General features: G+C 36.4%; 1 protein-coding gene across 1 annotated transcript in view; it reads left to right on the top strand.

The window, feature by feature from the left end:
- The first annotated feature begins 6,141 nt into the window (after positions 1-6,141).
- Positions 6,142-22,601, top strand: part of LOC107096035 (PEX5-related protein-like) — a 64,542-nt gene continuing 48,082 nt past the window's right edge. The window contains exon 1 of the mRNA XM_015392489.1: positions 6,142-6,242. Coding sequence (XP_015247975.1) covers positions 6,174-6,242 — 69 coding nt within the window. The 5' untranslated portion in view covers positions 6,142-6,173. The remainder of the gene's footprint in view (positions 6,243-22,601) is intronic.

Raw genomic sequence — 22,601 nt, 5'->3', positions numbered from 1 at the left:
TTGCCTTCACAAAGCCTCAGAAGGGCAAGATCTATATACTAAAAGTAAACCTGTACATGAAATTATGTTTATAAACTGTTTTTATAAGGTTTTTTGTTGTTGATGGCATTCATATAAATATACTGGTTTGATAACTTAGCATATGTTTGAATGGTTACAAATCATGTCATTTCAAAATTCTGGTATACTTAAACTTGCTTAAACCATCATAGCTTTTCTTTTCTTTGCAAAGGCATTACATACTTTTGTGTTTTGATTTATCATTTATTTATGCTCAGTTCAACTCTGCATAGGATACCAGAGAAACCAACCATTTTATTTATCTAATTAGTCCAGTGACCTATTCTGCTCCATTATCCTTTGTCTAATTTCATATCAATGAAATAAAACTACCATGCCTTGTACTGGTATTAGACTTCTAAAACACATTGTAATAACAATCCAGAAGCAGTATTTTGAATATAAATATGTATATTTTTTCTGACTTTGAAATATTTTTAAATTTACTTTATGTACACAGTTGATATTTATCCTGATAATCTGGAGATTATTTTAAGCTCTTATAAACAAATCAGAAAACATGAGTGCCTAATAAATGTATCCTCTACAGAAATGCCTTGGATTGGAGACAGATATTTGCCCTGGGATTTATATGTCCCTCAGATGCAGTTCAATTTAGAGCATGCTTTGTGAAAACAGCTATCAACAAAGAAATCCTCAGATTTCTGTCTGCAAATCATGCAGAATTGAAAAGGCTTTATTAGTTTTTAAGCATTACATAAAGCCCCTGTCACACCTTGACGATTTAGCCAGCGTATGCCTAATGTACCAAAAATCTGGCAGAAATGCTGGTATACGTTGGATAACTCATGGGTACGTTTTGTATAAGTTATGAGCACACTGAAACACGCTGGCACATGCCAACATACAACAAATACATTGAGAAATTTTGAGAAAATTTGTGAATTTTTATGGTTCTCCCCTTGTGGACTTCTATTTGAGTTTTTTTTAAGTTTTCATTTCCACTTTGATTTATGTTATTGTATGTTTTCTTTTTCATTAGTTTCTTTTTCATTTTGTGTTATATTTATGCAGTCTTTTATTTATAAAATTACTCTCTGTTGACCCCTTGTGCCGGTGTCCTATCCCTTAGCCTTTTCTGGTTCCTTCTGTCTACATCTTTTAATTAGTCCTCCCATTGCTTTTGTCTCCCATGTATACATCTCCTGTTCATTTACTCTTTACAGGTTTCTCTTCAACATTTGGTTCCTCGTGTGTTTTGCCCAGACGTCTCCTGATTTTTGGTTTTCTGCATTCTGTTCTTGGATTTTGTTTCTGTTTGCCATTAAATCAGCAAAAACTCCTCTCTGCCTCCTCCTGTCTGGATTTGGGCCCTTAACCAACCTTCGCCCTACATTGACATGAATGCGACATTTTCTCCTAAATCACTTGTAAACAAATTAAGAATAAAGTTCTTTGTACAAATGGTTCTTTTCTTCTAAACACCAGGCCGGTTTGGATAAAGTTTGAAGTGGCTTTTATGTGTCCCTTGTCCTTTCCTTATGTACTTGTAGAGACCTGTTCAGCTGATTGCTGCAGGGTTCATTTAGTTCTTTGTTTATGTCTCATTAGGTGTGGAGATTCAAACTCTATGTACTAGTTTGGGGATTTCTTTAGACTACAGTGTTTTTCTTTCTATATGTAGTAAAACCATTCCCAAAAGGTAGTTTGTTATCTTTGGGACGCTCCCTAGAAAACTTGATGTTGCTGTCCACTAAGATGATGTGCCTTTCTCGGACTTTTACTCAGCTGTCATCCACAGCTAAAGCAGAGGAAAGTATTAATTTTCCTTGCAGCGCCTCACTGCTTTGCTTTCCTCTTCCTCCATGTAGACAGTGAATTTAATAAAAAAGCCTGAGAATCCCATGAAATATCCATACTTAAAATGCTACCTGGCAGTCAGTTAAGTGAAATTCAAAGTATCTATTCCTGAAGTAGCCTAACACAGTAGAAGGTCCTTTAGATCATACATGCAGTCAAGAGTAAGCTGACAACAAATTGCTCAATAAAAAGGGAAATTAACTTTTCTACTAGTGCCAGTAGATGTAGCAATAGTTGTAATGGAGTCCTTCTTCTACCTTCCATATTTTCTGTGCTGATTTTATACATTCCGCTCTGGCTAATCAAAGGTGTAGTATTTTTCAATAAATATGTTATAGCAATTAATCCAAGATGTAACAAAAGAGGAATGTAATACTGGAAAGGTGACAGTAAAACAGAAAATTTAGAAGAAGAGGGAAAATATTCATATTATCAATGTTAATTAGGATTGGAAAGCTCTCATCATAATTAAAATAAAGAAATATGCTTTTAGGGTCTTACAATTAGTCTAGGACTTAGGAAAACAAACTTCACATCAGTTTCAGAGATACCATTTTTTTTATAGTAATGGGTAGAAATTCAAGTTTTTATTTTTCAGCATTTATTTTCATTACAAGTACAGAGCAACGACATTAACTTGTTTCTCTAGTCGTTTTCTGCATTTAACCCATCCCCTTTGGGGATCAGTGGGCTTTAATTGTGTGGTGCCCGGGGAGCAGTGCGGGATTAAAGGTCTTTGCTCAGGGACCCAGAGTGGCAGTCCGTGAGAATGGGGCTTGAACTCAGAACCTCTGGAGCCCAAGCACAATGCCCTAAACCACTGGGTTGCCACTCCCCCAAAAGCTTTATTATCTCCTTAAGCAAAATATTTTTGCAATGAAATCATCCCTCACCTACTCGAAAAACAATGCAATAAGTGAAATTGCTGTAAACCTTTTTTGTCTGATTTATATTTTTCAGCAAAGTATAGTGGTGAAAGAAGTGGTAGAATTATAAGTAATTTATCCTTATCAAAATAATAAAGGTACAATATATATATTCTCCGAAAAAGGGTAGATAGTCACACTTAGAACAGTAGGACCCAGTATTTGAGGCAGGCAGTTGACAGTTTGATTTATCAAAATGTTTATTGAAAACCGAACTGCAAACAGAGTTGCTAAGGCAAGAACCTCTGTAGGAGGATACAGCAGGTTAGGGACTACGTCTATCTGACGGAGGATAACAACGAATGTCTGAGTCACTAAGTTGGTGATGTCCCAGAGGTCAGAGAACAGGCAGGAAATCAGAAGTGAGTAGACGAAGCAAGGCAGGATAATCCATAATAGAATAAATGTCACAACTGGTTTGAATAATCTGGCACTGATGACTGATTTGAAGACTGGTTAAATGGAGGGTGAAACAGGTGGCTCAAATGAATGCCAATGAGAATTGGGAGGAGATAAGCAGGTTAATGAAATGAGTAATCAGACCAGTCATCTGCGCCAAGATCATGACATAGATAGAGGGATACTTTACCTTCTTCATTCCCACCTTGAAGGAGCTGAAAGTCCTGGCGGCTATGCTGTGTTACTGATTCAGACTCATCACCAATTTCATATTAAGAACATCGGGGAGCATGTCCATTGATTGACAGCTCTCTGCAGACCGTGCTAGCTCTAAGGAATCCATTATATTCAGGGCCAAATGAGACATAAAGAAAGACTTGGAGGATGACCCCATGACTAAACTTTCTAAACTTTGCCCTGGACCCAAAATGGATAGGTCATAATGTGGGTGTGGGATGGAACATTTGATATAGGTCTATAATTGAACAAAATCATCTTGACCCAAATACTACACTTATTACACATATCATTATCACTAAAGGAGGCAGAGGAATTACTGAACATCTGATGACACATAGAGCAGGAGAAAGGAGAAGGAGATTTAGAGAGAGGAGATGGAGGCCATAGCAGTGCTAAGCTAGCGCTAGCCTAGGCTAGCTACCCCTTAGCACCAGAACTAAAAAAAACATGTGTATCGTTAAGTGCCCAGTAAAAAAGTACGGCAGTAAAAGCTTTGTTTAAAAGTGCTTCTGGACAGCTAGAGTAATTTATAGATATCACAGAGACAGAATTTAGTTCAGACAGACAGAGCCTAAGCAGCATCACATAACAAGACTTGAACATATGACAGTACAAAACATATGATGAATCAAATACTGCATCATTTACATTTTAGACCAAACCACAAGAAATACATTTTTTGAATCTCTTGCCTAAATCTTTGTTAGGACGAGTACTGATTTGCTTCTGACTGCATCTTAGTGACCCTTGTTGTTAATTTGTACTAACTTCAAGCCCATGAGAGAGTGAGTAGGTGCTTTACCTAGACTATTATATTCCCTTTCCCCCTGGACGAAAAACCTGTTTAAACCCTGGAAGAAATGGTTATTAGTGTCAGTGGGAACAGCTCCCTGACCTGTGTCTACCAAGGTCAATTAGCTCGGCAAATGATGGGTGTTAAAATTGCCTTGGCTCTGACCGGTATGCTGTGGGAACACCAGACCCGGGTCCACCCGCTAATTTACATGATAACATTGAGCACAACATACTAACCTTGCCCAGTGCTAGTCGCAACTGATCTAACAAGCCGATACAACTCAGTTAGCATTTGATAAACATGGCACAGCACTGGTAAGAGGGATTCGGACAGATAAAAGAGCAAAACAGTACAGCACTCTTACTATGCCTTGACTTCCTTTCATGTTGCTCTCTATTGTTTACTTTCCTGATTTTGTGTTGCACTGGTGGCATCATCAATGCTAACCCAGTGCGATTGTTTCACCAGACATGAGGCAGTGGGAGGACAGAGGCCACCCAGCTTGCCAGTGGGGGGTCAGAACTAGCATTTTTGGCCAATGCAAAGGGAGCCAAAAGCCAATTGTTAGCTGGTTGACCCATAAGCGACTAACTTCAATGATTAAGAGGCTTTAAGTCACCCTTTGGACTCAGCCGAAGTAGGTTGTATTATAATCAGTTGAGAAAATTAAAAGACAAAGAACCACATTTTGTTCAAAGGTAGAAACACGATTTACTGATTGACTAGTAGGTCCTATGCTCTGATCTGAGAGTCAAAATGAGAAAATATCTACGTCTTTTTTTACCATTCTGTTTGCATTGCATTTATTCACTGTTCTCAGACAACAATTGATTCAAAATAATAATTGTGAGGCAATGGTTCCGCCTCCTCCTTGTAATTAACACTGCTTAATTTGTCTCGTTGCAGAAGCATGTTCTGTAAATGAGAGATGTCTGTGAAAACCAAGGGTGCCCTTTAACCATGAAATGAAGATGGAAAGCATGACAATAGATTGAAAAATCTGTTTGACCTCTCCGATAATCAGTTTTTACTGTTATGTAAAGTAGTTTTAAGAATTAGCAGACAAATTCCAAGGGAGCTCTCTCTCTCTGAGAGGCTGTGGGAAGCAGGGCAGTATTAGAAATAAGCTCAACCTTAAATTAAGCAAAAATTAAAAGGCACTTTTGTAGACACTTAGGTAACACAAACAAAATGAGAGAAGCAAAACATATGCTGTTATTTTTTTCATGTACTTTGATATGATTTTTTGTCTGCTGTAAAGACATGGGGTTCTATTGTTATGAATTAAACTAATAATATCTTATAGCAAATTAAAATCAGAAAACTTCCAGTAAGTTAGCCTGAACAGGAATAAGAACCAACTGTGAATAAAAACCATTTGAGATATAATCTTCCCAACAAAAAGCTTTAGATTACCTTTAAAATGTAATATACATCTTGTCATGAACATTTATGACCGTTTTTAACTACCACTCAACTACCTAGATACATAATGCTTTAACAGATAGGCTTAAAAAATAACTTTGGGAACAATTTGGGACAACATCGCAGTGTAAGGCAAAATCAGGATGATTTACGATTTGGCGATTACTATTTCATACATCTTTTAGTTTTGTATTTATTGAGGTCACAAGCTGTATAATACTTTCCCATCTTATAGTGTGAAAAGTATTGCTTTGGACAACCATACTCATCTGTGTATGCAGTCAAACGTCTACATTGTGCAGTGATGCTTCTCATCGCCATAGTGATGTGGAAATGTTAATGTTTTTATTGTTAGATAGCCCTACACACATTATAAAGTTTTAATAATGTTAGGCTCCCTGGATGGGAGCAAAAAGCTATGAGTTGTCTAACTGTCCTGACAAAAGTCGTTGTTGATTTCACTGTTGTAGGGGAAAGACTCTAGGGCTGCAGATAAGACTGTTGCCATGGTCCTGAAGGAGATACCCAGTAAGGCGTCATCAGAAGCGAAGCCCCTCCTCACAGTGACTACCAAGGTGGGCAGATCCATTCCAGAACCCCCCACCTTTAGGTGGAACTTTCTCATGTGTTGGTGACACTAAAACACTGGCAAAGCTTTGCCTGTCCTATAACTGACCTCAACTCTCTACTAACTCATTACATGAGGCTTATGACTGTTGTATGTAACAAAAGAGTGACTATTATTTAATTTGCAGCTGCCCTATGGGGTATAAAACTCTTAACATTTCTGCATTAATGCAGTGAATAAAATGAGCAAGTGGGCTGCAGAAGTACAGTAGTGTTAATTGGCTGTAATAATCCATATGATGAATTATCATTTCCAATTAGACACTAGGAAATCATTGTGTCCTTCTTATAGTGTATTGAGCACTGCACAAATGAGTCAAGTGAGGTTGTCTGAAATCCCTTTGTCCCTTTCCTAATAAGGTCATTTAATTCTTTAAAATGTAGTCTGAATTTTCTCTATACTAAATATTTGTGAAATCTTTACTGTTATAAATATTTAACAAAATACTGTTACTAAGCTACAAAACAGATCCTTTTGTGTGCTGGGGTCTGTTTCACAAAGCAGATTTAACAAATTCAGCCTAAAGTCGGGATCTCTTGAGTGTTAGTTTCACAACGGCTGCTATCAATTAGTTCAATCAATTTTAACTAGGTCCTCTCAGAGTTAAGCGCATGCGCAACAAGTATGAAAAGCTGTTATCAGTGGAGCACCGATTCCACGAGTCACCATGATAACAAGCAACAGGAAGTGCCTAATTCACACCACTGGAACTAGAGATTTTAATGCAGAAATGCAAAAAAAATAAAAATAAAAAAGAGAATGTGTTTAAAAGATGGAGAAACAGCATTACAGCTATAAAGCAGAGGCAGATGGCGAAAGAGAAGATTGTTGCTTTATTAAATGCTCAAGTTTATATGAAGTGGGCTATGACAGCTAATTTTTACATTTATTAAAAGCACTCCTTCATTCCATTTGAGAATCACTAAAATCATATTCTTCCTGATACAAATCACACTCCTACACCTAACTGTGATACTTTATTTTCCAAATCACATTCTTGTGGCAGAAACTGAATTTTAGAAAGTAAAAAAAAAATGTATATATATATACTTGTAAGAATTAAGTTTTATATATTAAGAAATGTTTCAACATTTAAATAGGCCGTTCTGACATTTATCAGCTTGACTGAAAATGTATTTATGAGATCTGAAAAAAAAAATTCCTATTTGAAATGACAAATGCTGACCAGTGATATTATAAATATGGAGATCTGAAATGTATTTATAGACATCCATAATGTTTATTCTCTGTAGAGAATGTCCTTTTGTTTGAAATGATCATTTAGACAAAGAAAGTATGACAAAAATCTGATTAAATCAAGAAATAAAAGAGCATGATTGACTATAGGGAAAGCGGAGACAGGAGACTCAGAGTTTACTAAAGAAAACCTGCTACAAACCAGGTTAGCTCTGAGGACAATGTTACTACGGTGAAACAGGTTAAGGGAACTCTCTTTGTTAAACTGAAAAGTCAGAGTTTTCATGTTTTCAGGTTTAGGCAACTTAAACCTGCTTCATGAAATGGACCCCTGCTGTATGATTTTTGTCTATTTATGTTCGTAATCTTAACTCTGTCTTATTGTATAAGTTTAAAAACATGTTCAACAACACTCCAAAACAGGTGCAAAAAAGACATGATTGTCAAAACATGAGGACATTTTATCTGTATAGCTTTGAATCTTACAAAAATATTCAGTTTGGCAATTTAAGTCACTATCTTACATATAGTTGACTTGCCTGACAGCCAGACTAATCTGACATATACTAGATGTGTCAGTCTGGGGAAGAGCTGGTAGAGCTCGATTTCAAAGACCACACTAACTGGGTCAGCATTATCAGGTTAGAATGGACATGATGCAAAAACTAAATGCAACACACTGTACTTTGTCCTTTTGTTGTCACTGAAACACGTCATGCCAAAATGCATCCTTTTAAAAAAAGAAATGACACAAGAGCTGTCCATTGTTGGGGTTTTAAAGTTGATTCTCACTTACGACATCAGAAAGGGCATCATTAAAACATTTCTCCGTTCCGGTTGCCATCTCACTGTTTTGCTATCAGAAAAATAGAAAGGTACTCTGAGTGACGTATCATAAAATAATGTCTCCCATGTTCTGATTGGTCCGGCCAGACTTGGCTGGAATCAGCGGTAGTTTAAAAGTTGTGCCAGGGTAATATTTAACACTACTTTAAAGGGTAAATATTTAAACCTATCTTCATTAAGTTTTTCAAAGGGAAGGTTAAAACAAATTTATAAAGTTGCAGTAAGTGAAATACAATTACTGTTCAAAAAGACATAATCCCTACGGCTTTACACACAGCTTTTGGCTGTCAAAGATAAAAGACGAGGGCTTTAGGAAGATCATGCAGAAAGTCTTCTTCATACTATGACCCTAATAATAGTTTTTAATTGCTGGATTATTTATTTATGCATCTGAAGCACACTTTAATTCAAGATTTGATAACATTTTGTTTAACTTTTTTTCAAGGGATGGTGATGTTTGATTAAACTTATTCCCCCAAATAAAACTATTTAATCTATTTGAGATAGTTTTGTTTAACTTACGTCATGGAGGGCTGTGACAATAGATCATGAAGCTGAACAGCTTATTTACTTTCTTTATATTAGATACATCCAGCTTGTGAATGTAATCTTGCAGGTTACTGTATACCCCCTAAAATGGTAAGATCTTATAACATATCTTCACCTGTCTTAAATTCGTCTCTTTCCTGCAAGAACTACATCCGAATTCTCTTTCTCATTCTCCCTTTTTCAGATTTGTTACAATGTCTCTTGCAACAGTAATGGCTAGCACACACTGCTAACGTTACTTACAGTTCTATGCTTTTTAGAAGTAAAATGTGGACTTATCATACTTGATGCCGTACTAAAGATTATTGATTTCATGTCCCATAGTGTGTAATTGAATAGTCTTTTAAGATTACATATCACACGGTGCTGGCAGAGAATAATATAAAATGGAATGACTGTTTCAAGATGCCCAAAAAGGCCTAAAAGGAGGACCAAGATTGAACGTAACTGACACTACATGTTGGTGGGTGCGAGAAAGGTCTTTGATGTGTGGCTAGTTGAAACTACATCATTTCAGTTGTAAAATATGGAGATGTGAGATACAATGGCTAATCATTACCATGATTTTCTATGTAAAAGCTTGTAAATGCATGAGCACATTTGTGTTTGATAGAAGTACGCAGTTAATAATCTGAAATTTGTAACAGGAAACAATTTCTTTATTTAAAACTGCTTATCACCAGCTTTTGAAGGTGGTGGTTAAAGTTCTTGTGTCTTGCATTTCATATGTTTTCTCCAATAATTGTATATACTGATGAAGCAGTCTGTGAATAAATCTAAATGAGTACAGTTACAGTTTTTCCTACAGATGTCAGAGTTTGGTTGTGGTCTGAGGACCCAAATGCAGAGGCAGGGAGGCAGAGGTGAGTTTCTTTTTGATTGAATTAAAGGTAAACAGACAGCTGATGCAGGAATCCAAATATCCAAAAACCAAATATGAAAATAGTCAAACAAACCAGAAACCATGGAGACATCAGGGGAAAACAATCACGACAAGGAAGACACTATGAGACGGCATTGGAGGAAGTTAGATGAGGAACCAGTACTGAGGAACTGCACAAGGAGTGTATTTATGAGAGACTGAACAAAGAAAGGACTAACAAGCAGATTGGGAGCAGGTGTGAACATAGCAGACTGGAAAGGAGCTAGGGAAAAAGGAGAACACCAGAGGGCAGCAGAGGGCAACAAATAAAAACTTGAAAACTGAAAAATAACCAGAAAACACAAAAAAATGAGAATTAAACCAATAAAACTAGAAAAACATGGGGCAAAGTAAAACTAAATACTCAAAAGAAAACATAACAAAACCAAGACTGTGACAACAGATCCCTGTGAGCTGAGTACCATGCGCTTTAAAACCAAAATCTGCTGTTATGGGTTACCTATTGAATAATTACATTGTGCACTTCATCTATTATTTCTTTGTACTTTGCTCTCTTTCTGCTCTTCAGCTCTCATCATATAAAGGAAGAGCTTACCCTTGACAATGTAGCAAATCCATTTTGCATATTGATTGCAGGCTGACAAACTCAGTTGAACCTCCAGTGACCACCCTACATATGTACACTCTGAAAAGAGAGTGCAGCTTCAACTTTAATGAATTAGTTCAATTGGTAACAAGTAATTGAATTGAGCTGATCCAACTTTAATTATTTAGTTTGTAAGTTGACAAGTTAAACCATCATAAATAGATTAGGTTGGATAAGCCTAATTTAATTACTGTACTTCTTACTAATGTTTTATCTTGCCTTAGATAGTTGTAATTGCATAACAAGCTTGTGATCATTACCCCAAAATAACAAATTATACAACTTGTTACCAAGCATTTTCTGATGGTTTATAATCCAAACAAGTTCAAATTTAGCTTTGAACTATTGAATCCACCTCCCTGCTTGAGTAATTCAGGCTTGTGGGACTACATAGTGTGCCACAGAATATAACAGTATGGACAGATTTTACATTGAAGGTATTAATGTTGAAGAACTAGAAATAGGTATATTTTATACACCCTCATCACATTCTATAAATAACAAAGCATAGGCTGTTGTTTTGTCCTGTGCTTTGGTAATGAATCTCAATATTTTCCATCTTCTCCACCTCCTTCTCCACCTCCTTCATGTCCTCACCTCAGGTTCTGACAAGTCTAGTTGCTCCCTTGACAGGAGTATCTAAGAGATCTCTTGGAGTAAAGCCCAAGTGGCGCAATTAGCCAAGGTTTTCCATAGCATATTTTTTTTAAGTTTACCTCTTAAAGCAGGTGTAAACAAAATGCTAGAGTGTGCTGCATAAAAGAGAAGAAAAATTGGTTTTAAAGGAAAAGAATTTGGAAAATGTTAGAGGTATTGCAGAGATGTTCCTACTGTTGAGAGTAATGTGCAAACAGCTCAATAAGCTTCTCTCATGGGTATAAACTCAACCTATAATTAGTATTTGCTTGGTACCGGCATTGTGCTTGACACATCTCCCAGGAAGCAGACAGCTGATCTTCTGTACCCATTTACTGGATGACTGGAGACAGAAAATGAGGAGACATCATTGTTTCAATTTTAGTAGAATTTGTAAGAAATTATTTTATGAAACAGCGATTTCAATGCTTTTACAATAATACAGTAACCCAATCATACACAAAATGAAAACAAAAATTATGTTCATGCATTTGTATAAATGCAAATGTGCAAGGATCCTGTGTGCCTGACTGGGGAACAGTCATGGGTTTCCTGTATTTTTTTTAGGAAAGGGGGATTTGATATGCATTATTTGGCTGAAAACTTTACTATTTGCTTATATACTAAAAGGCAGCCTGAGTCAGGCATTGCCTAGAGCTATAGTGGTTTTTGCCAAGTTAAAAGTTTTTCCTTTGAAACAGTCTTTGGAGACAGAGCAGAAGCAAACAAACAGGGAGGGGCAGTGGGACATGCAACTTTTATTATAAGGTAAATATGCAAACCAGTCCCGCAACTCAAATGTTTAGCTTTCATGGTAAATTAAAATACATTATCATTCCTCATTCAGAATTACTTGGTATGTTATTATTATTATTTATTTAATCGAAATTGGCAATGGAAAATAAACCAGATTAAAACACAAACAAGACTTAGTGTTTTTTAAAGCAAGCTATTGCAGTGATATGAAAGTGTTCATTAACATGCAGTCATCTCTTTTAGGCTGTATTTAGACAAAGCAATGATTTCAGCCTACAACTATTATCAGTACTGTGTAATCTGTGTCGCTTTATTTGAGCTAGTTAAAAATGCAACATTCTCATCTGGAAAAAACAGTTGTTAACAGAAATTAGGACAAGCTAATGGAAAAGCTCAGTGATGTTTTAAATCTGACTGCATGCGGTGTCAGCATTTTCTCAGGTAATATGCATTGATATTTAATTGTGGGACTAAAATATGAAACATCATGATGTCAAGATAAATGAACAACTTTGAACATAATGACTTTATGGATTCACAGGAGAAATAAAATCATATTAAGGCAAGGTGATAGAATTACTCAATTATGCAAATCGCAATGGTTCCATGTAACTTAATTTAATTTACTTTGCTTTGTGATATTTGTTTTCATTTTAAACTTAACCAGTAGCATCTAATAAAAACCTTTAAAATGTAGGTTTTGGAGATATACCTCATTTAGTGAAAGTATTGGGTGGTCTACCTTTACATATGGGGACTTAAGTAATTTCTCCATAATATTTAAGTGTGGCATAAACAAAAAAAAACTTAGCTCTTTCTGTTGGATTACTAGATTGAAAAAGAAAACACACCACTGCAGAAAACATGTCTCAATGGCTCCACAGTCTTTTGGTTTTTGAGCTCTATATACGCAGTCTTCTTGAGCTAATTTGAGTGCTTCGTTAGGTATGGAGCTCTGTACCCGATGGCTCTGCAAAAAGGTGGTGACCTCTTTGCAATATACACCTCAGCACCTGCTGTCCCCACTCTGTGGTTTAAAGTGGCCAACCACTTTTTGGTGCCACTGCTGTCACTCCCAATTACTTCTTTCTTGTTATGTCACTGGAGATAGAAAGTGAAATAGTCAGGAGAAACACAGGGAGAATAGGAAACTCCAAGCAAGATGTTCCCAGGCCATGATTTAAATTCAGGATCTTTTAAGGCAGAAGTGCTTCCAACTGTGCCACCGTTTGTTGTCATAATTGCCCCTTTTCCATTGAAAGCCCTGGGATTACCTAGGTTATAGGAATTCCGGGGAATTTTTCAGTATGTTTTCCAACAACCTCGGGACATTCAGCCTGAGAGAAACTGTAGGACACCTTCAATCACACAGCAGGTGCTGGTAATAAGAACACAAGGTCTCTTTTGACTTCTAGTGCTGACCAGTTAAAAGTAAATCCCTAGGATTAAAAAGTTGAAATATTTCACATTTGATTTTTCATCAACCTGCATTTGGCCAGATTTTCTTCATAATTGCATTAATCATAGAAAAAAAAAAACTACTAAAAACAAATTGACAGTTTTTATTTTATTTTAATTATAACCAGATAGTCCAAGATATTTCAAAAGTTACAAGATATAAATATCTTGACTTTAAAACTACAAGCAAATAGTTATATCAAATAGAAGCTGTAGACAGTGGAGTGAAAGGTGTAAGCTTGCAGTCTATACCACTTACCTCATGAATGCTTTATATTGACTCTTAATCCGTACAAATTAATACATGACGTGGGTAAGCCTTTGCCCGGATTTGACAGCTCTTTCTTGGGATTCCCACAGATTTTACCACCCAGTTATCTTACCTAGCCTGGCAGACAGACAGGTTCAGTCAACAGGGAGAATCCAGCAGGAGTCCAAAGACAGGTCAGGCAAACAGATCAGAACAGGTACAGGCAGGCTCAAAGGTCTGAAGACAAATTTGGTAAGGATCAGGCATTCAGAACACAAACAGGTATGTTAGAAAACTGTCACCGAAGGCTTGAATAATCTGGCACTAATGACAGGGAACAAGCAGTTTAAATAGAGACTAGAGCAGGTGACACAGAGGAACTGTGATGAGAAACTGGGCCTAGCTAGAAAGGTTAATGGAATGAAGCATTAAGCCAGTCATCAGTGCCAAGAACATGACAGTCTTTAAATAACTATGTGTTTTTTAATGAAAAACTGGTAACGACCAACTGACTGCAAATGTTACAACAGCTGTAAAGCTGTTATCCCACTATACACTTTGGCTAAGAAAGCAGTAAGAATGACCTGAAGACCAGAGGCTATGACAGATTTAAAAGAAAGCTATTTCTTTCTAAACTGATTACACAGGTTGTTTCTTGAGGTGCACTCTGATTAAAAACACATTAACATTTATTTTGTGACAAAAAAAAGGTACTAAAAAAACATTTGTACACTCACCTTGATTGGTTACTGCCATCACTGATGGAAGGATGCACTGCAGCTGTGAACAACTTCACTCTTTAAAAAGCCCAGAGAATCTTCCATTGCCCTACCTCTCTTGAGTGAAAAAAAGCTCTGGGAAAGTGATAATAACAGGTTTAAAGGATATGGAAATGTTACCTCGACTTTAAAAAGTAGCTGTGAAAACGGAGCTAATCTTTAAAGGTTATACAGCAACATTAACTATTTCAGCTATGGATATCTACTTACAATTTAATTTTAATTGTCACAAAAAATGCCCCTAATGCTCTTTTTTCACACATCGAGGGTTATAACCAATTAACACAATAAAAGTTATGCATAAGCTAAGTTTCAGGAGAAGACAGACATTTATGTAAAAAAAAAAAAGGCAAAATATAAGACATCTAATGAATAAGAGGAATTGAACTGAGAATGGTTCTTTTAAATGTTTTGGACCATGATGCCGGGGAGCCAGGTTTGAATCCTGGTTTCATCAGGACGGGCATTTGGCATAAACATTTAAAAACTTCCTGTGAACTGTAAACCCCTGAAATTGGAAGCACCCAAAAGGACACCTACAAGAAATCACCTCTTAACCCCATTCAGAAATACATTGTATAATTTATTGTCTTATGTAAAATAGAACCAGTAAACCACCAGTTCACATACATCTGAAATAGACAATTTATTTACTTGCAGATGCTCTTATAGTAATCCCTACTCAGCTGCTGTGAACATGTGGATACATGAGCATCATTTACATTCTTAGGGGATTGCTTGCCTCCAGTTATCAGGTCTCCTCTGAGTTTTCCAAGAATACGCTGCTGTCATGTAGTGGATTAGTCAGCCAATGGGCAGCTTGTAAACAGCTTTGAATAACATTCTTAAAGCAAGAACAACAGAAGTATTTTCTAAGATCTAGAGAAGGAGCATGCAAAACATTTCATGAAAGCTGTGCCCCCAAACATGTCAAGTTTCTTTTTCTTTTTTACTAATACATTCATATTATTTAGAGAAAGTTATTATGATTTAAAAGTTGTCATTTAATAAATCTGTTGAATGAATGAAGAATGGGGTTATTTATTATTCAACAATGGTTTTGTTCAGCTAAGTGCTGAAGTTCATTCAGTGATCTGTCAAGATCTTTTAAATAAACTATCCAATTATCTTCAATTCATTCTTCAAGGTCTTCGTGTTCGGGTGCCAATCTCCAGCAGCCTTTAGGCAAAAGAGTTCACTCTAGACAGGTTGCCAGTCAATTGCAGTACAACAGATAGATATATAGGACAGACAACCACACACACCTGAGGGTAATTTACATAAAGACTCTAATCAATCTAACATAATTGTTTTGACTTTGTTTATCAGCACCAAGAGGGGAAACCATGCAAACTCCAACAAAACAAAAAAAAATTATAAGAAATGACCACTAATGAGGAAATGGGCATTCTCATACATGATTTTCACTTGACATTAAAATTAGAGAGCTTTTCTGTTTTTTGTTTACAAGACTGTAACATATTTTTTTGTAACTATTGCCACGGTTGGCTATATGTGTATCAAACCTCTGTTTGACTTATACTCAGCTGACTAACAGCTATTTTTTATGTCCATGCCAGACTTAGTACTTTCTTACTTTCAGTAAAAGAATAGATTTAGAGGGGAAACATTCTGGAAACTACTAAATAAATGAATATTTTTCTTATAAATTGTTATTATCTGTATACTCAGCGAAAAAGTAGTAGCCTAAGGTAAAATAACTTTCCTTCTCAATGCAAAACGTAATTTTCTTCTGGCACCAGCACAAACACTCTGTCACCCTAATTACTTGCTCTAGCTCAGCGTTCCCACAGCCTATAACAGTCTCTCACACAACAAAGTGATGACCCTTCTCTGGGTTTGGTATTCATGTTCTTTTTTTTTTTTTTTTAAGGATTTCTCTGAGTTGCAAATATTAAATTTCAGTTACTTGCATTTCAATTAACTCAACCCATATTTCGACAGACTAAGAAAGCTATTCGCTTTTTATTTGAATATGCATGATAATTATTTAAATATGTTTGATGTCACGATAATGTGAGCCCCTTAAAACCCCATCTTAGAACAGCTGTTGAAATAAGAATATACAGCAATAAAAGGGGAGTGCTGTCTTAAAATAAGGTGTGATCTTTCCAAGACTATTGTTAGTAAGTTGTTCAAGTTACATTATATAAAAAATAAAAGAGAAACGTTCATATTTTACGCTTATTATATTTTATATTTTACTATATTTTAGTCTATTTTGTCTTTTTTAATAACATGTATATTTATTTTTTATATAAAGGTATGTGGCAGCTAGCTTAACTTAGGTATGTTATTGAATCCTGGAAAATAACAAGAAAGGCACTCCTTACACAACAAATAGAGGTTTTTAGGTGGAGGATTTTTCACCCCCCTCAACACCGGAGATTGAGAGAGGCTTTGAACCCAGTTGGCTGGAGCCTTACCAGTGTGAGCTGTTTGCTACAAGGAGCTGATTAGGCCTAGTTTGGTGCTGGCATCGCAGTGGAGAACAGGAGGACCAGCTAAGAAGGCGTATTCTAGATACTTTGAGGACTTTTGACTATAGTGAATATTCCTATACTGAAGAATTACAAAAGTCTAGCCTCGAAGTATTAAATGAAAGAGCTAGTTTCTCAGCTTCACCCCTAACCAAGATATTTAAAATTCTTGCAATATTCAGGAGATAAAGAAGGAAATTCTGTAAATGTCTTTGATATGGGATTTAAATGACAGGTCCTGTTAAAAAAAAAAAGATTTTGTTTCAGTATTATCTGAGACCAATTTATTCCCAGCCAGATAAAGTGAGCTTTGTTTCAAAAAAATCTGGTCCAACAGCAATAACTTCTTGTTTTGTCAGATTCCAAAAGCACAACATTTAATGTCATGCAGGTTTTTATGTCTTCGGACATGCCTGCAGTCTATGTAATTGGTTAGTTTCATCAGGATGTATAGACAAATAAAGCTGAGTATCATCAGCTTAACAGTAGAAATTAATCCCATGCTTCTAATAATTCTACTAATTGGGAGCATATATATAGTAAAGGGAATTGGCTCTAGCATTGATGCCTGTGGTACACCATATGTAACCCTGAAGGTTGAGGATGATTTATCATTAAATCTCTTAAACAAATAAGAATTAAGCCAGCCCAGTGCTGTTCCCCTGATTCCCACAGAATGCTCAAGCCTTTCTTAAGGAATATGGCAATTAACCTATCAAATGCAGCACTGAGATCCAACAAGTACAGACAGGTAAAGATAAAAGTCCATTATCAGAAACCATATGACTTGACTTTCACCAGGGCTGTTTCAGTGCCATGATAAGCTATAAAACCTGAATTAAATTTTTTAATAATCAATTATGGTGTAAGTGATCACACACCTCTTTAGTAAATATTTTTTCCAGACTTTTTGATAAGAAAGGAAGATTAGATATGGGTCTATAAAGGACCAAGTCATCTGAATCGAGAGACGTTTTCTTAAGTTAAGGTTTAATTACAGCGACCTTAAAAGCCTGCATATCTCTGTAACAGGGATTGATTAATCATATCTAAAATGGAGGTGGAAATTAGAGGGAATACTTCCTTAGATGTTTTTTTTTTTTTAGAAATATATATCTAATATACAAGTTAAAACCCTAGAAGAATATAATGATTTTGTTAACTCTAGAGCTCAGCTGGATCAAAACAGTCCAAACCCAGTTCGGATTCTACAGTTACTGTATCGCAGATGCTGCCTCACCTTCCAGAGATAACCCAATCATGTTTATAAGTGTGACAATGATAATATTTTTAATAGAATCAATCTTATTTATAAAGGATCACATGAAATCATTACTTCTGCGAGAAGGGGGAATGGATGGTTTGACAGACCTATAGCTATGGAGTTTGGTAATTGTAGCGTCCTGCTGCTTCTGAGAGAAGGGTAGATTGTGTCAGAGAGCGGGTTTAACAGCTGATTAATGTGCAACTAACTAATAAAATCCAGTGCATTTTAGTGCACATTTTATGCAGTTAAATTACTATACCTGTATTTATGAAGTTTGGCAATGCATATTTTACCAATAATATAACGAAATTCAAGGGGTGATTAGCCTCCCCAGTTTTCAATGAGAAATTGCCACTGGTAGGCATGTATAGTGCCATTTTCTCATCAGTTTAAGTTTCAAAGTACGCAGCTCTGTATTAATCAATCGAACAAACCTCTTATTTGTAAAATTATTTTGTTTATCTCAAAAGGGCTACGTTGTCTAAAGCAGTAAGCAGAGAAGAATCAACTGCATCACCAAAATCCTAATTTTGTGAAGGGGAATAAATAAAATGATTGTCCTCTGCAGTATTTTTCAGTGGTACAGATAAGACAGAGGCATACAACGTTGTTCTCCTCTGCTCGTCGATTCATAGATTGTTATTGTGGTCAAAAATGGTGAAAGATTAGCCAGAAGGTTATGAGAATATTCAAACCTTAATGAAAACAACCGAAGAGTCTATGCCAATGGGTTCAACCATTGTGGGCCAGTTGTTAAGATCTCTAAATTAGGAGCTCTTGGACTACTTTTTCCCCTCTCAATAAGAAAAATATTACTTTCAATTTGATCTAATTTAACTCTCTTCTGTGCAAATGCCAACCACCAATTTGAGTTGATTTCATGAGTTCTAAGGTAAAGCTAGCGTAACATAGCGTAACATTTATCCTATTTACTCACTGTAAAAGATTTCACTCAGTTGTTTCATCTTCAAGGCCACACAATTCTCTGCAGGATGGTGTTTGTAGACCAGACATTGCTTCTTCCCATAATAAGCCAGATTCTTTCTCAAGGTTTATTCACAACATGTTACTGTTTAACCAAAGTGTCTGTAATTTGTTTTGACTCTGATTACTTTTCCATTGTTGTAAGTAAGGGGGAACAAACGCTGCTCATGCAGAACAGGGCAGAATGCTGTGCCATAAGGGCTGTATGATGAACTGTTCTCTCTTTGCAAAGATATGAATAAATGTGCCGACTGAGTGAAATCCATCGATCTCCGTTTATTTAACTAGGATGAATAGTAGAATACTTTTTTTCCCACTACAGTACTGCAGCTACTGAAGCATTTTCTTGTTTTTGATTCTGCAAAAAAACTTGGTGTTTGGGTTTGCTGAATGTTAATGATAGCATTTTAGCAATCATAGTTTGTTACAGAGATAATCTTCAGATCTTCTGCCATAAGTAAATTTTGGTGTGAGTTAAGACAGTAAGAGGCAAAGGGAACTCTTCTTAGACACCAGCTTTAATAGAACTCCCTGGATATATTGCCGAAAAGACACATCAAGTCTGGGAATTAGAACTTTTGACAAAGAGAGCTAGTTAGAGCAAACTTCTCTGACTGTGAAGGAGCCAACTGACAAAAGAAGAAGAGCCTAACTAAATCTGCTATCCGGCTCATCAGGAACTAATGCATTAATTTAATGTCTTAAACCTCGCAATTTCTTTCTGCGACAGCGATTGCTAACAATAGCTTGTGAGCAAACATAAGAAGTCTGTTGAAATAAAAACAAATGGAAAACCTTTTGAACCTCAGAGGCAGAAGAAAAATATAAAAATGTATTTTTTCTTCTGTGTTTGAGGCACATTAACATACGTTCCATATGCTCTTTTTCAGAGCTACCTAATGAACATACTATACTGTGCACCTTACAAAAAATATTATTCAGCATTTTCATTACCCATATGGCAGGTTATGTGCAGACCCCTGCATCCCTCATAATTAAACCTCCTGCCATTTTAATAAAAATCTATGAGTGAAGCCAAAAGAGCAGTGAAAAAAGTAGAATGCACCTTATAGGTAGTTTTAATTCAGACAGTCTAACTGTGCAGTCTTGTGTGGTGGCTTATCGATCTTTGTGGGACGCAACTCATTTTTGCCCCAGATAAAAATAATTATCTGCTAGATTGTTTACATTTATACAGTACCTTTTATATGTTAGGACTTCTGAGTGCAGATAATACAAGAGATTTTAACTTATTCTGCTGCTACACTGACAAACCCACATAGATGGGGATCACAAGCAAAGAAAATGATTAGCATTTCCAGGGTTAGGAACGTGATACAGTCATTGAGGAGAGGTCAGTAATTACTTTTAGGACATAATCATTAACAATTCATCAAATCATGCTGCTCTCTGCAGGCCATATGTTGAAAGTAAAATGTGGTCATCTCTGTAGAGCTGTGCCTGCTAAGGGAAAAAAAAAAGATCAGTTTCGGTTTGCAAACAGTGTTCATATACAGTAGGTTGATATAAATTATAATAGTTTGGAAAATAATTCAGGTACACTTGGCTCTTACAAATGTTATCTCATTTTAATTTTGGGATGGATATAGATATATATCCCTCTGGTTTAGGCATTATTGTTCTAGCAGTTATTTTAATTTATACAACTGCAATAACAGCTTCAAATCTTTTAACTTTTTCTCAAGCTCCTTTACATATAGAATCTGTATTTCTTAAATTCGTACAGTACATGTATATCAAGAGAGATCAGAATGAGACTTCTCTTGTCAAGTTTGGTATGTAAATGGCCTTTACTTCAAGTCAGGAGACTTGTCCAAAGGGCTTTACATTACATTCAGTCATTCACACACCCTAACCACTGATGGTGGCAAGCTACATCGTAGCCACAGCTGCAGGTGACAGAACTGCCATTGGGCAGTCTGACCACCATCAGTAGGTAATGTAGATGAAGTGTCTTGCCCCAGGACACAACGGAAATAAATAAAAGCCGGCTTGAACCGTCAACCCTTCGATTTCAGTGCAAACTCCTACATTCAATGCCACTTTCGCCCCACGTAAACAAGTAAAAAGTAAAAAAAAATTACTTTGGTGTTGAGGGTCAAATGTCAATGTAGCAAGCAGGAGCGACTCAACCTGATACCACATCCCTGCAAGTTTACTTAACCAGCTGACTCCATCCAAATGGCTTTCGGGCCTCGGAAAGTCTAGACTCAAACCAGTGTTCAGCTGAAGGCTGGTCGTAGCCATCAAATCCTCTTCAGGGAAAAGTCTATGTTCGCTGGCCGAAACAGACTGCACCCTGCTTGTGATTCAGCAAAGCTGAACGTAGTCTTGTTTTTCCTGCGTATCAAAGCATATTTGTTCTCATCTAACTAGAGCACATTCTTCTGCAATATCTTCAAAATATGGTTTGTAACAAGCTAATTATGACGGTCCTCATGGATTCCTTCCAACAATGACATTTTTCTATCCACTCACCCATTAAGGATTTCAGCCCAGCTTGTGATTTTTTCCCTTGAGCTGTGGATCTCTGCAGCTCCTCAAGGATTGCCCTTTGGCCTTTTGGCTGCTTCTAATATTAATAATGTCCATGCCTGATTTGCCAGTTCAGGTGGATGGCAATGTCCTGTAGGATTACAGTTATGCTATAGTCTTTCTGTGTTTTGATCATGACTTGACATTAACACCCTCCAAATGCATGTGAATTTCAGTTGTGGTGCGTTGCACAGCTACTCCTATAGCCACTTTTGCCAGTTGGATTCTATTTACTTAATTAAATGTGTTTTTTTAAACATCATCTGCAATATTAAGCAAATCTGTGTGACACTAAGTTTCCCATGAGCACAACCTATGCTTGCTCATTGCTCCATTCATGGCTGATGTCACTGCAGAAAGCATTGTCTGAGGAGAACAAAGTTGTAAAGCTGTCAGAGCATATTCAAACCCACAGTCCACAGATCAGACCAAAAAAATATATATATAATAGGAAAGGGAAGACAGAATAGAAGGCACTTTAACACACTGTTGCCAACTTACAGTAGCAATGTTGTCACTATATTTAGCAACTTTTCAGACCCCTCCAGCAACTTTTTTTGTTTTTTGTGTTACTAGCGACAAATCGAGTGATTTTTTTTTACCTGTATTGCTTTAGACTTTTCTAACAACATATGAAAGCATTGATTGCTAAGACTTTAACAGCCCTCTTCAGCGAGGAATGGGAGAGCCAGCCCCTCCCTCTCCCGAACCAGACAGGGAGTCAAACACACCTCTGCAGTCAATACTTGCAGGCAGAGAGAAGGGGGTTTCTACTCTGTTTCTCTTATTTAAAAGTGTATTTTTATAACACAATTCAATACTAAGACAATTCAAAGGGCTTTACATGAATCAAATGTTAAAGCAGAAACCAAATGAAAGCAAGTAAAGATAAAAATAAGTTAAAAACAGGAAGCCAAACCACAAACTCAAACTTTAAAATCTTTGTTAAGAGTAACTTTAACAGTTAAAGGCAAAGAGCTCCGCCTTTCAGCTCTTTT

The sequence above is a fragment of the Cyprinodon variegatus genome, unplaced genomic scaffold, assembly GCF_000732505.1.
Source record: "Cyprinodon variegatus isolate N-32 unplaced genomic scaffold, C_variegatus-1.0 Scaffold594, whole genome shotgun sequence".
Lineage (NCBI taxonomy): Eukaryota > Metazoa > Chordata > Actinopteri > Cyprinodontiformes > Cyprinodontidae > Cyprinodon > Cyprinodon variegatus.
Note: the sequence above shows the minus strand (reverse complement) of the source record. Positions and strands in the feature narration are given on the sequence as shown.